This window comes from Oncorhynchus nerka, linkage group LG4 (assembly GCF_034236695.1).
Source record: "Oncorhynchus nerka isolate Pitt River linkage group LG4, Oner_Uvic_2.0, whole genome shotgun sequence".
Classification (NCBI taxonomy): Eukaryota; Metazoa; Chordata; class Actinopteri; order Salmoniformes; family Salmonidae; genus Oncorhynchus; species Oncorhynchus nerka.
Genome location: NC_088399.1, coordinates 51,251,943 through 51,265,422, shown reverse-complemented (window position 1 = coordinate 51,265,422; position 13,480 = coordinate 51,251,943). Strand labels below are relative to the sequence as shown.

At 46.7% G+C, this 13,480-nt stretch overlaps 1 protein-coding gene across 5 annotated transcripts in view; it reads left to right on the top strand.

Annotated features, from left to right (window-relative positions):
* strbp (spermatid perinuclear RNA binding protein) overlaps positions 1 to 13,263 on the top strand; it is a 124,244-nt gene extending 110,981 nt beyond the window's left edge. For 4 of the 5 annotated variants that reach the window (XM_029657075.2, XM_029657083.2, XM_029657090.2 and 1 more), the window contains 4 exons: positions 3,678 to 3,830; positions 4,055 to 4,166; positions 4,347 to 4,394; positions 12,132 to 13,263. In XM_029657075.2, coding sequence (XP_029512935.1) covers positions 3,678 to 3,830; positions 4,055 to 4,166; positions 4,347 to 4,394; positions 12,132 to 12,226 — 408 coding nt within the window. In that variant the 3' untranslated portion in view covers positions 12,227 to 13,263. Of the gene's footprint in view, positions 1 to 3,677; positions 3,831 to 4,054; positions 4,167 to 4,346; positions 4,395 to 6,832; positions 10,269 to 12,131 lie in introns of those variants that run through there. The other variant, XM_029657068.2, reaches the window with a different exon arrangement.
* Positions 13,264 to 13,480: the final 217 nt, after the last annotated feature.

The window sequence follows — 13,480 nt, the reverse complement described above, 5'->3', positions numbered from 1 at the left end:
GATCCTCAACACGGGGGCCCCACAAGGGTGCGTTCTGAGCCCTCTCCTGTACTCCCTGTTCACCCACGACTGCGTGGCCACGCACGCCTCCAACTCAATCATCAAGTTTGCGGACGACACAACAGTGGTAGGCTTGATTACCAACAACGACGAGACGGCCTACAGGGAGGAGGTGAGGGCCCTCGGAGTGTGGTGTCAGGAAAATAACCTCACACTCAACGTCAACAAAACTAAGGAGATGATTGTGGACTTCAGGAAACAGCAGAGGGAACACCCCCTATCCACATCGATGGAACAGTAGTGGAGAGGGTAGCAAGTTTTAAGTTCCTCGGCATACACATCACAGACAAACTGAATTGGTCCACTCACACTGACAGCGTCGTGAAGAAGGCGCAGCAGCGCCTCTTCAACCTCAGGAGGCTGAAGAAATTCGGCTTGTCACCAAAAGCACTCACAAACTTCTACAGATGCACAATCGAGAGCATCCTGGCGGGCTGTATCACCGCCTGGTACGGCAACTGCTCCGCCCTCAACCGTAAGGCTCTCCAGAGGGTAGTGAGGTCTGCACAACGCATCACCGGGGCAAACTACCTGCCCTCCAGGACACCTACACCACCCGATGTTACAGGAAGGCCATAAAGATCATCAAGGACATCAACCACCCGAACCACTGCCTGTTCACCCCGCTATCATCCAGAAGGCGAGGTCAGTACAGGTGCATCAAAGCTGGGACCGAGAGACTGAAAAACAGCTTCTATCTCAAGGCCATCAGACTGTTAAACAGCCACCACTAACATTGAGTGGCTGCTGCCAACACACTGTCATTGACACTGACCCAACTCCAGCCACTTTAATAATGGGAATTGATGGGGAATGATGTAAATATATCACTAGCCACTTTAAACAATGCTACCTTATATAATGTTACTTACCCTACATTATTCATCTCATATGCATACGTATATACTGTACTCTACATCATCGACTGCATCCTTATGTAATACATGTATCACTAGCCACTTTAACTATGCCACTTTGTTTACTTTGTCTACATACTCATCTCATATGTATATACTGTACTCGATACCATCTACTGTATGCTGCTCTGTACCATCACTCATTCATATATCCTTATGTACATATTCTTTATCCCCTTACACTGTGTATAAGAGAGTAGTTTTGGAATTGTTAGTTAGATTACTTGTTGGTTATCACTGCATTGTCGGAACTAGAAGCACAAGCATTTCGCTACACTCGCATTAACATCTGCTAACCATGTGTATGTGACAAATAAAATTTGATTTGATTTGATTTTTGATGCAACTCGATGGACCAAGATTGGTGCACACTGACTGGCAAGCTCATCTGACACACTTACATCACTCCAGCAGTCTATCCAAGAACAGTGCCATGTCGTCCTATTCATTCACCCCCCCAGGGCCGTTGGATGTGTCGTCCTGTTCATTCACCCCCCGAGGACCGTTGGCCGTGTCGTCCTATTCATTCATCCCCCCCAGGGCCGTTGGCCGTGTCATCCTATTCATCCCCCCCAGGGCCGTTGGCCATGTCGTCCTATCCATTCATCCCCCCAGGGCCGTTGGCAGTGTCGTCCTATCCATTCATCCCCCCCAGGGCCGTTGGCCGTGTCGTCCTATTCATTCATCCCCCCAGGGCCGTTGGCCATGTCGTCCTATCCATTCATCCCCCAGGGCCGTTGGCCGTGTCATCCTATTCAGTCATCCCCCAGGGCCGTTGGCCATGTCGTCCTATCCATTCATCCCCCAGGGCCGTTGGCCGTGTCGTCCTATTCATTCATCCCCCAGGGCCGTTGGCCATGTCGTCCTATCCATTCATCCCCCAGGGCCGTTGGCCGTGTCATCCTATTCAGTCATCCCCCAGGGCCGTTGGCCATGTCGTCCTATCCATTCATCCCCCAGGGCCGTTGGCCGTGTCATCCTATTCAGTCATCCCCCCAGGGCCGTTGGCCATGTCGTCCTATCCATTCATCCCCCCAGGGCCGTTGGCCGTGTCATCCTATTCAGTCATCCCCCCAGGGCCGTTGGCCGTGTCGTCCTATCCATTCATCCCCCAGGGCCGTTGGCCATGTCGTCCTATCCATTCATCCCCCAGGGCCGTTGGCCGTGTCGTCCTATTCATTCATCCCCCCAGGGCCGTGTCGTCCTATTCATTCATCCCCCAGGGCCGTTGGCCATGTCGTCCTATCCATTCATCCCCCAGGGCCGTTGGCAGTGTCGCCCTATCCATTCATCCCCCAGGGCCGTTGGCCGTGTCGTCCTATTCATTCATCCCCCCAGGGCCGTGTCGTCCTATTCATTCATCCCCCAGAGCCGTTGGCCGTGTCGTCCCTATCCATTCATCCCCCAGGGCCGTTGGCCATGTCCCAGGGCCCTATCCATTCATCCCCCCAGGGCCGTTGGCAGTGTCGTCCTATCCATTCATCCCCCCAGGGCCGTTGGCAGTGTCGTCCTATCCATTCATCCCCCAGGGCCGTTGGCCGTGTCGTCCTATTCATTCATCCCCCAGGGCCGTGTCGTTCTATTCATTCATCCCCCAGGGCCGTTGGCCATGTCGTCCTATCCATTCATCCCCCAGAGCCGTTGGCCGTGTCGTCCTATCCATTCATCCCCCAGGGCCGTTGGCCGTGTCATCCTATTCATTCATTCCCCCAGGGCCATGTCGTCCTATTCATTCATCCCCCAGGGCCGTTGGCCATGTCGTCCTATTCATTCACCCCCCTCGAGGGCCGTTGGCCATGTCGTCCTATCCATTCATCCCCCCAGAGCCGTTGGCCGTGTCGTCCTATCCATTCATCCCACTAGGGCTGTTGGCCTCGTTGTTTTCTGTCACGCCTCAGCGACTCACTGATAGATTCACATCGATGTGAGCAGGTCAAGTCTGTCACACTTGACATGTAGTGGTGTGTCGGAGCTATTCATGTGTGTTGGAGCCACTCATGGGTTGCACGTTTCGTGACAATATTGTTTTGAACGTCCGCTTTAGGACTGATGCCCAGCTGAACATTCTACTCAATGCAGTCTCAATGGGTACTGATGAAGATTTTGTCTAAAGTGTATTTCTGTGGCTTGAAAACACGATAACACATCAAAAGGAGGCAAATCATTAGTAGGACAAGCTTTTGTCATCATTGTGAAATCTCTAGATTGACTTTCAGTGTTACTTTAGCTAGCTAGCTAAGATTGAGGGGAGAGCACCAACATTTTTGATTGCTAGCATTGCTAGCTATTTTTGGCTGTTGGCAACATTGCCTCTCTGTAAACTTGACGACATTCTAATGATGACAAAGTTGTTCCGCACTAATTATTTGTCTACTTTGCCAATGTCATCGTATTTCCCGGCCACTACAGTGGAAATCGGACTAAAAAGTCATTAGCCCCCGTTCAGAAAGATCTGGCCTTAACCATCAGTCAGATATCAATATGCTGCGGCGGCTGTAGAACGGTTATAGTAATGGCAACGATGTGATCGAGTGACGGATGTGCAACCCATGAATAGATCCTCTGTCTGGTCAGCAGCATGAATATAATACCACCGGACATACAGGATATCCTTATCCAGCCACTCGACCGATATCATCATCTTAAGTGTGTGTGTGTGTGTGTGTCTCTTCCTCTCTCTCTCTCTCTCTCTCTCTCCAGGTGGAGGTGGATGGTCAGAAGTTCCGCGGGGCGGGGCCTAATAAGAAGGTGGCGAAGGCTTCGGCTGCGTTGGCTGCTCTGGAGAAACTCTTCTCTGGCCCCAACGCCGCCGCCGCAAACAACAAGAAGAAGAAGGTCATCCCACAACATGCCGTATGTTACCAATGCTGTCTCCTCTGATCAGCTAGCAATACTTTCTGTTGCCAGGAGTCTGAGTGGTCTGTTAGCGATATCGATCCTCTTTAGAAGAAAGCCTGACCAATTATCAGGGACTTCCTCTCGTACTTTCACGACCCGATACAGAGTCTCATCGACTGTCAGTTACCGCCTGTTTGATCAGTCATCAATAATACTCTGCTGTCTCTGTGTCTGGGTAGACTAAAGGAGCCCTAGCTGCAGCGGCAGCCTCAGCAGTAGCAGCCCAGGTGGCCAGAGGGAGAGGTCGAGCCTTCGTCAGCGCTGCCGCACCAGGGTACACACAGATACCAGGTACATGGAAGTATGTAAAAGTATGTGGGGAGGGGGTGTTTTGCGTGCCTGTCCTGTCCGTTTCCCTGCCAACACTCTAGTTGTTTATAGGTTGAGTGCATATGCATGCATTTATAATGCCAGTATGTCCAGTTACCCAACGATCCTAACAGTCCAACATGGCTTGAACATGTCCGACAGGCTTCGGGACTCCATATGGATACAGTGCCGCAGCCGCCCCAGCCTACGGTGAGTCACCGCTCCTCTCTCTCTCTCTCTCTCTCTCTCTCTCTCTCTCTCCGAGGATAAAGAGTTAACACCTGCCCTGTCGTACTGTTCCTCTCTGCTGTTGGAGAGGCCCTTCTGGAAAACGATAGTGCCCATTGAATCGGAGTTACACGTCGAGGTCGAAAATTGAAATGTAAGAAATTGGTTGAATCTAAAAAGCTAGCGAAAGTCAACCTGGAACGGATCATAACCTTTTGGTTCTTACTGTGGTTGGAGCCTTGCTGAGCTTCTTCGCCCGCCTAAGTGTCCAGACTGCTGCTCGTTCTGCCCGCCCCTCCGTCAGTCTGCCTGCTCCCCCTTTCCTGACTCTCTGGACATCTCTCTCCTCTCCTTACTGTAGCCATGCTATATCTCTTCCCACAGCTAAGCTAACAGATACCCCATTCAAAGCGACCCAGGCAGGCAGGGACCAATGCCGCCAACACACACAGGGACAGGCTATATGGGTTATTCACACTTCTTCTATAGACCAACTTCTTCCAAAAACAAACACTAGGATTCACCACACCACATACACACACACACACACACACCACCTTCCTGCCCAAACTATTTCAGACCCCTACTATATCTTCCTAAACGTGTAGCTAAACATTCACCGTGTGACTGTTTAATTCACTGAAAACATAGCGTGGCTTCCCCACTTTTCCTCTGGCTAGACTGGCAGGTCGGTCATCTGTGGCCTTCTCAGTCTCTGCCAGACAGCAGGTAGCCTGTCCTAGAGCTCTGGAAGGTTTGAAATTCGACCATAGTCTACATAACTAGATCAGATTCAGGGGTGCTCTGCTCTGCTCTCGCACAATCAGCGTAACTCAATACAAGCACCGAGCGCTTTGAGGTCAGCAACACTCAAGATGCTCAATCACACAACCACTTTGTCTTACACATTTATACACTCACAAATTCAAGCATAAATACGCATAAAAACATACGATCTTGTTTGCAAATATGTACACACTCAGTCTCTCTCTGCCTCTCTCTATTGCTCTCGCTCTTTCCTCTCCTTCTCCTCCCTCTCTCTCTCTCTCTCTCTCTCTCCATCTCTTCATCACACACACCCTAAACTTAAAACAGACTGGTCCTTGTGCGTTGTGTGGCATTGGGAGCCCATTCCCTCCGTCACAGAGAGAGTTGCCTGTTTCTGGGGGCTTTGAACGAGTCTTATGTGCAGGTGGAGACTGCACTGGGTACAGGTCTGGGCAGGCACAACACGTTCTAGAAGTAGACCTCAGAGAGCCTAGCACTGAGACCTGTATTCCCCAAGAGTCTCAGAGTAGGATACAGGATCAGTTTGAGTAGGACTATATGGACAGGAGGCAGCTGATCCTAGATCAGCACCCCTACTCTGAGGTGCTTTTTGAATACGGCCCCTGGTGTTGAGTGCTGTAGCCTGGTCCCAGATCTTTTTGTGCTGTCTTGCCACCTCCTGTGGTCTTTGTGACAATAGGAGTTGGCAAGACAACACAATCAGATCTGGTCCCAGGCTAGTAGTGTTGTAGCTTAGCTAACCCCAGTGGCCCTGCCTGGTCTCTGCCTGGTACATAAAGAGTGTTCCTTTTAGTGCCTACCACCCAGTCATGTCATGTGGCACTATCATGGTATTTGGCTGTTGTGAGATCAGATTACATGTCCTGTCCCCTCCGGTGCTTCTGAGATGATGTTGCATGCTGGTTAATCCTCCCCAACTACAGTCATCTATCTCTCTATCTATCGTTCTGTCTGATGCTCACTGCTGTGCGGCGCTCAGGCTCCTGTTGCTGCTTTGGGATTTCTGTATGGGTTCAAGACCGTGAGAAACACATGAAACAACACACACACTCAAGGACACACAACTATGACCTCTTGTCTATCTATGATCGCAGCCTCAAACCACACAAACCTCAGCACAGACCACAAGAATATCCACTCCATTGCACAGTACCTGTAAACAATTAGACAAACAAACCAGCCAACCAACCAGAGCCTTGCATTGTACACCACCATTGACTTTGGCCTTCCTTCCTTCCTTCCTTCCTTCCTTCCTTCCTTCCTTCCTTCCTTCCTTCCTTCCTTCCTTCCTTCCTTCCTTCCACTTCCTTCCACTCACTCACTCACTCACTCTTTAAACATCGTCCCTCTCTCTGAGTTCTACTGTAGCTCTGCACACAGGGACCATCTAGGCCTAGGCTTACAGAACTAGAATGAATGGAACAAACCCTCTGCTCTGACAATAGCATTTGGACTGATGAACTCATTGGTGCACGCAAAATGGCTAACCTGGAATTCTAATCATTCTAGTTCTGTGGCCTAGACTCTAGCTAGGCACAGTAGAAGATCATGACACAGGACAGAGGCGTGCATTTGATGTTTTGCCCTGCCGTGGACTCATGTGGAGTGCTCTGTTCGTGTCTCCTCTCTAGGTTTCTCCCCCAAGAGAATGCTTCTGTTGCCTGTCATGAAAATGCCTGCCTACCCCATCCCCCACTACTCCTTCTTTTAGCACAGGGACACCAAAACACCCCACCTTATTTTTTTTAGAAGGGAATCTGAGTCTTTTTGTTTTTTCAACATATCGAGGGGGGGGGGAAACTGAACTAAAGGACTTCAGCATGATTTGTAAAAGAAGTGAATATTTCTTTTTTACTGTTTCCAACTTTTACTGATGAAAAAAACCCTGCAGGTTTGAGTTCTTAAAAAAAAAGGAAAAACTTGAAGGATTTGTACTGTAAATTGTTCCATCATTCTTTTGAGTCTAAATTACAGTACAGTGCTTTCGGAAAGTATTCAGATCCCTTGACTTTTTCACGTTACAGCCTTATTCCAAAATTGATTAAATATTTTTTTCAGTCAAATCTACACACAATGCAAAGCGAAAACAGGCTAGTAATTTTTTTTGCAAATTTATTACAAAAATAAAACAGAAATACCTTATTTACATAAACATTCAGACCCTTTGCTATGAGACTCGAAATTGAGCTTAGGTTCATCCTGTTTCCGTTCATAATCCTTGAGATGTTTCTACAACTTGGTTGGAGTACAACTGTGGTAATTCAATTGATTGGACATGATTTGGAAAGGCATACGCCTGTCTATATAAAGTCTCACAGATGACTGCGTGTCAGAGCAAAAACCAAGCTATGAGGTCAAAGGAATTCTCTATAGAGCTCCGAGACAGGATTGTGTCGAGGCACAGATCTGGAGAAAGGTACCAAAACATTTCTTCAGCAATGAAGGTCCCCAAAACACAGTGGCCTCCATCATTCTTAAATGGAAGAAGTTTGGAACCACCAAGACTCTTCCTAGGGCTCGCCGCTCGGCCAAACTGAGCAATCGGAGGAGAAGGGCCTTGGTCCGGGAGGTGACCAAGAACCCAATGGTCACTCTGACAGAGCTCTAGAGTTCCTCTATGCAGACTCCACCAATCAGGACTTTATGGTAGAGTGGCCAGACAGAAGCCACTCCTCAGTAAAAGGCACGTGACAGGCCGCTTGGAGTTTGCCAAAAGGCACCTAAAGACTCTCAGACCATGAGAAACAAGATTCTCTGGTCTGATGAAACAAAGATTGAACTCTTTTCCCTGAATGCCAAGCGTCACATCTGGAGAAAACCTGGCACCATCCCAACGGTGAAGCATTGTGGTGGCAGCATCATGCTGTGGGGATGTTTTTCAGCAGAAGAGACTAGGTGGGATCGAGGGAAAGATGAACAGAGTAAAGAAGAGAGAGATCCTTGATGAAAACCTGCTCCAGAGCGCTCAGGACCTCAGACTGGGGCGAAGGTTCACCTTCCAACAGGAGAACGACTTTAAGCACACAGCCAAGATAATGCAGGAGTGGCTTCAACGCAAGTCTCTGAATGTCCTTTGAGTGGCCCAGCCAGAGCCCGGACTTGAACCCGATTGAACATCTCTGGAGAGACTTGAAAATAGCTATGCGTGTCCACTCCCCATCCAACCTGACAGAGCTTGAGAGGATCTGCAGAGAAGAATGGGAGTAACTCCCCAAATACAGGTGTGCCAAGTAGAGGTCGACCGATTGATTTTTCAACGCCGATATCGATTATTGGAGGACCAAAAAAGCCGATTCCGATTTAAACATTTTTTTGTAATAATGACAATTACAACAATACTGAATGAACACTTACTTTAACTTCATATAATACATCAATAAAATAAAGTTAGCCTCAAATAAATAATGAAACAATTTGGTTTAAATAATGCAAAAACAAAGTGATGGAGAAGAAAGTAAAAGTGCAATATGTGCTATGTAAGAAAGCTAACATTTCAGTTCCTTGCTCAGAACATGAGAACATATGACAGCTCGTGATTCTTTTTAACATGAGTCTTCAATATTCCCAGGTAAGAAGTTTTAGGTTGTAGTTATTATAGGAATTATAGGACTATTTCCCTCTATACCATTTGTATTTCATTAACCTTCGACGATTGGATGTTCTTATAGGCACTTTAGTTTTGCCAGTGTAACAGTATAGCTTCCGTCACTCTCCTCGCTCTTCCCTGGGCTCGAACCAGCAACACAAAGACAACAGCCACCCTCGAAGCAGCGTTACCCATACAGAGCAAGGTGAACAACTACTAGAAGGCTCAGAGCGAGGGACGTTTGAAACGCCATTAGCGTGCGCTAACTAGCTAGCCATTTCCCTTCGGTTACACCAGCCTCATCTCGGGAGTTGATAGGCTTGAAGTCATAAACAGCGCAGTGCTTGACACACAACAAAGAGCTGCTGGCAAAATGCACGAAAGTGCTGTTTGAATGAATGTTTACGCGCCTGCTTCTGCCTACCACCGCTCAGTCAGATACTTGTATGCTCAGTCAGATTATATGCAACGCAGGACACGCTAGATAATATCTAGTAATATCATCAACCATGTGTAGGTCCCTAGTGATTATGATTGATTGTTTTTTATAAGATAAGTTTAATGCTAGCTAGCAACTTACCTTGGCTTACTGCATTCGCGTAACAGGCAGTCTCCTTGTGGAATGCAATGAGAGAGAGGCAGGTCGTTATTGCGTTGGACTAGTTAACTGTAAGGATGCAAGATTGGATCCCCCGAGCTGACAAGGTGAAAATCTGTCGTTCTGCCCCTGAACGAGGCAGTTAACCCACCGTTCCTAGGCCGTCATTGAAAATAAGAATGTGTTCTTAACTGACTTGCCTAGTTAAATAAAGGTATATAAAAAAGAAATCTGCAAATCGGCGCCCAAAAATACCGATTTCCGATTGTTATGAAAACTTAAAATCGGCCCTAATTAATCGGCCATTCCGATTAATCGGTCGACCTCTAGTGCCAAGCTTGTAGCGTCATACCCAAGAAGACTCAAGGCTGTAAATGGCTGCCAAAGGTGCTTCAACAAAGTACTGAGTAAAGGGTCTTATGTAAATGTGGACTCCAGTCAAGTTGTAGAAACATCTCAAGGGTGATCAATGGAAACAGGATGCACTTGAGCTCAATTTCGAGTCTCATAGCAAAGGGTCTGAATATTTATGTAAGTAAGGTATCAGTTCTTTATTTTTAATACATTTGCAAAAAATAAAAAATAAACAGTTTTTGCTTTGTCATCATTGCGGTATTGTGTGTAGATTGATGAGGGGGGAGAAAATCTATTTTTGAATAAGCCTGTAACGTAAACAAAATGTGAAAAAGTCAAGGGGTCTGAATACGTTCCGAAGGCACTGTATGTCAGCCTTTTTTGTTATTTGTTGTTCTTGAGGAAGGAGTTAGGCCTTGCAATTTGACATAGACGACACGTTCTCTGTAAACCTGAGCTGTGTGAAGGATGTATAGGAATAATAATGAAACTATTTGTGGACAAATAAAACCTTTATCTTCTACAACAAGCTGAGCACTGCCTGGTGTTGTAACTGAAACGAGGTACAGTAACAGTACAGTATAGTCTAATGACCCTACTGCACTGTAGCACCCTCTGTGTGTCTTACATAGCGGCTAGAGAAGCTATTTGAAGCTATTTCCTGGTGTGAACAGGAAGTTGCATGGCCTTGACAGGAAACGGGAAATGCTGTTGTTATGATTAGGAAATAGAGTGTAGTGTAGGGGAACATGGTGGTGATGGTGGTGTACCAGAGGCTATACAGTAATAGTCCAGTTTGCAAAGCTAGTGGTACAGTAGAAATAGCAGTTAATAACATTCATATTAGATGTTCTAATAAATAGAAGCTCAAACCCACTGCTGTCACTTCATTCCATTTCCATTCAGTCAACCCAGTCAATTCAGGGAGAATATTCATTTCATTTCAGTTTTAAGTCCTGAACTCGCTGAATTGAAATGGAATTGACCTCGACCCTGGTCATGCTTGCAGCGATGTCCTGATGGTATCACTTGTCTTGTCCTGCGTATATATATATATATATATATATATACACACATGTACTGTACCCTGAGTCTGACCCCTCACGACCCTCACTCACTCATTGCACATTTGGTTCCCGACCCCAACCCATGACCTCCATCCACAGTTCGCACAGCAATCTGATATGGCTACTTAGTTGGCTGGTCCCCCCCCTATCGAATACACCTACAGCACAGCACCCCCCCTATCGAATACACCTACAGCACAACACACATGGAAATATAGAAACACAGAAACACTCTGGAGAATCGAAAGCAGCAACAAGGGACCCTATCTAACCCATGGAGATTGTCTACCTAATTTTCCTGGTTCATTTCTGTGGTGGTTTGGTTTTATGTTATTATTGGTTTTACTGGTGAGTGTGTCAGTGTGGCTCAGCAGTCCACTCAGTCCTCTCCCATGGGGCCAGCACAGAGCACAAGCTATCTCTGTCACAATGCTGCCATGGCATGATTACCTTACCTTCCTGCTCTATTTCGCCTGAGAGCTCACTGCACAACTATCCACGTACTGTTCTGAACAGTGAGGTCCAAGTTGGAATTCATATTATTGTTTTCTTTCATCTAGATATTTTTACCCTAAAATATATTTTCTGTTTAAACCATAAAAGTTATCTTATATGGAGATATTTGGGTCAATCAGAGGTGGTTGTGTGTCTGTGCTGGCCCGTGGCTGGGAGGACGTGGTCACCATCGCCATCGAGAGAAAAGCCCCCTGGGATACGGTACACTTAGGACAGCCGTCTCCATGGTTACCGCTATGAGGCGCAGCCATAGGCCAGAGGTCCCAGTGTCCTGTCCCATGGTTGGTTGAGCAGGGGAGACCTACCTCGGTGACAGCCAGGGGAAGCCCATAATGTGCCTGATCCCAAACCCTCTCCCTCCCTTTCCGATCCCATGGGCTCCCCCTCTCTCTTCGCGATGGCATTGTACTATACTCTCTCCAAAATCACAACGTTTGATTTGATTTGTCAGAGTTATGTACTAACCACGTTTGTCTTTAAAAAAAAAAACTTTAAAGTTTATACGTCTTATCACATATCTCTGCTGTCGTATCTGAAATAAATGAGCTTCAAAGTTTTTTATTTTTTTATTTTCAATAGTTTCCTTATCCTTTCAAATTTTGGTTGGATTGATTTTGTCGGAAAGTGGTAACCATTGCAACTTAAGTTGTTGATGTTTTTATTAACCTGATCCGCCGCAGCGCAATGAAAACCCCACGTACAGTACAGCCAGACAGAGCAGAGAGAACAACCTATGGAGAGAGTAAGATATGCTGCCTCCTACAGGGTCCCACGGTAATTATCTCTCTCTGCTCTTCTCCTCACTGTAGGTGGTCTTTTCATTGACAATCCTTTTTACCAGCCTCGGACCATCGCACCATTTATTATTCATTTGGGTCCTCAAGATCTCTTCTCTGACTTCTAGAACCATCAGGTTGTGTGGCTTCTAAACTGTCGTACCTACAGTCCCGCTAAGGAGCTTGACCTTTGACCCAGCAGGCTGTCTGTCCGTCTCCCACCGTACGGTACAGAGCCAGCGAGCGGTCAAACCGAACTCCTCTCACTCTGTTCTGTCTCCTCACAACCCAAATCAAAGGAAACAAACCTTTAAAAAAAGCAATACTTGATTTGACTTTTTTGACTCTCAGCTGCATCAAAACTGAAGGCTGAGTACCTTGGTCTTTTAGTCTCTTTCTTATATAGCAATACTACACCTGAACTTTTTGGCTTCAAGCTTACTTGAGATGATGACGTGAATGTTCAATTGAGTCTTACCCAAACACAGCATTGCAATAGGTCATTTCAACTGTATATTCACTGTGTGTATGTATGTGTGGCTATACCATGGAATATATGCATATATGTGTATGGTATGTGTTCCTAGAAATATATATATTACATGTGCTGAAACTATTTAGGGTGTACGCGTGTGTAAATATGATATACTTATTGTTGGTATAAATTATTTTAGAATTACAAAAGTGAAATGTAATTATAATCCCACAGTATAGCTTTCTTCTTCTTCCAGTTTTATATACACTAAGCAATTTACTCTACTCTAGTACTAGGACAATGCAATATGAAACGTGTTTCTTAATTAACAGACTAGCGTAGTGATGCTTCCTTTTCTTTTACCCCGATGTCTATCTCATCTGAGCCTTTCTGGACATGCTCAAGTCTCTCTGGTCTAAGGCTCGCTAGCACAGCCCGGTCAGTCGAGAGTCGCTCGCTCACTCAACCTAGCAACCCTACCGCCCTCTCTAACACACACACACACACACACACACACACACACACACACACACACACACACACACACACACTTCCTATGTGACAGCACACATTACTTTCCTGTTGACTTCCGGTCAGAAAGCACACTTCTCTACTCAGTGGAACATTTCTCATTGCTCCACTGCTAACAGGCGTACGCTAGTGGAGGTTGCTGGGGGGGGGGGGGGGGGGGGCTCATAATAATGGCTGGAACGGCCATTCGATGTGTTCGATGTATTTGATACCGTTCCACTGATTCCTCTCCAGTCCTTACCCTGAGCCCGTCCTCCCGATTAAGGGGCCACCCTGTACTGCTCCATAATAACCTGGGGGTCTGTTGGACAACTAGAGTATCTGAACACTGAAACCTCCTCACAGGACTACATTACTCAGAGGACCAGCCACAGTC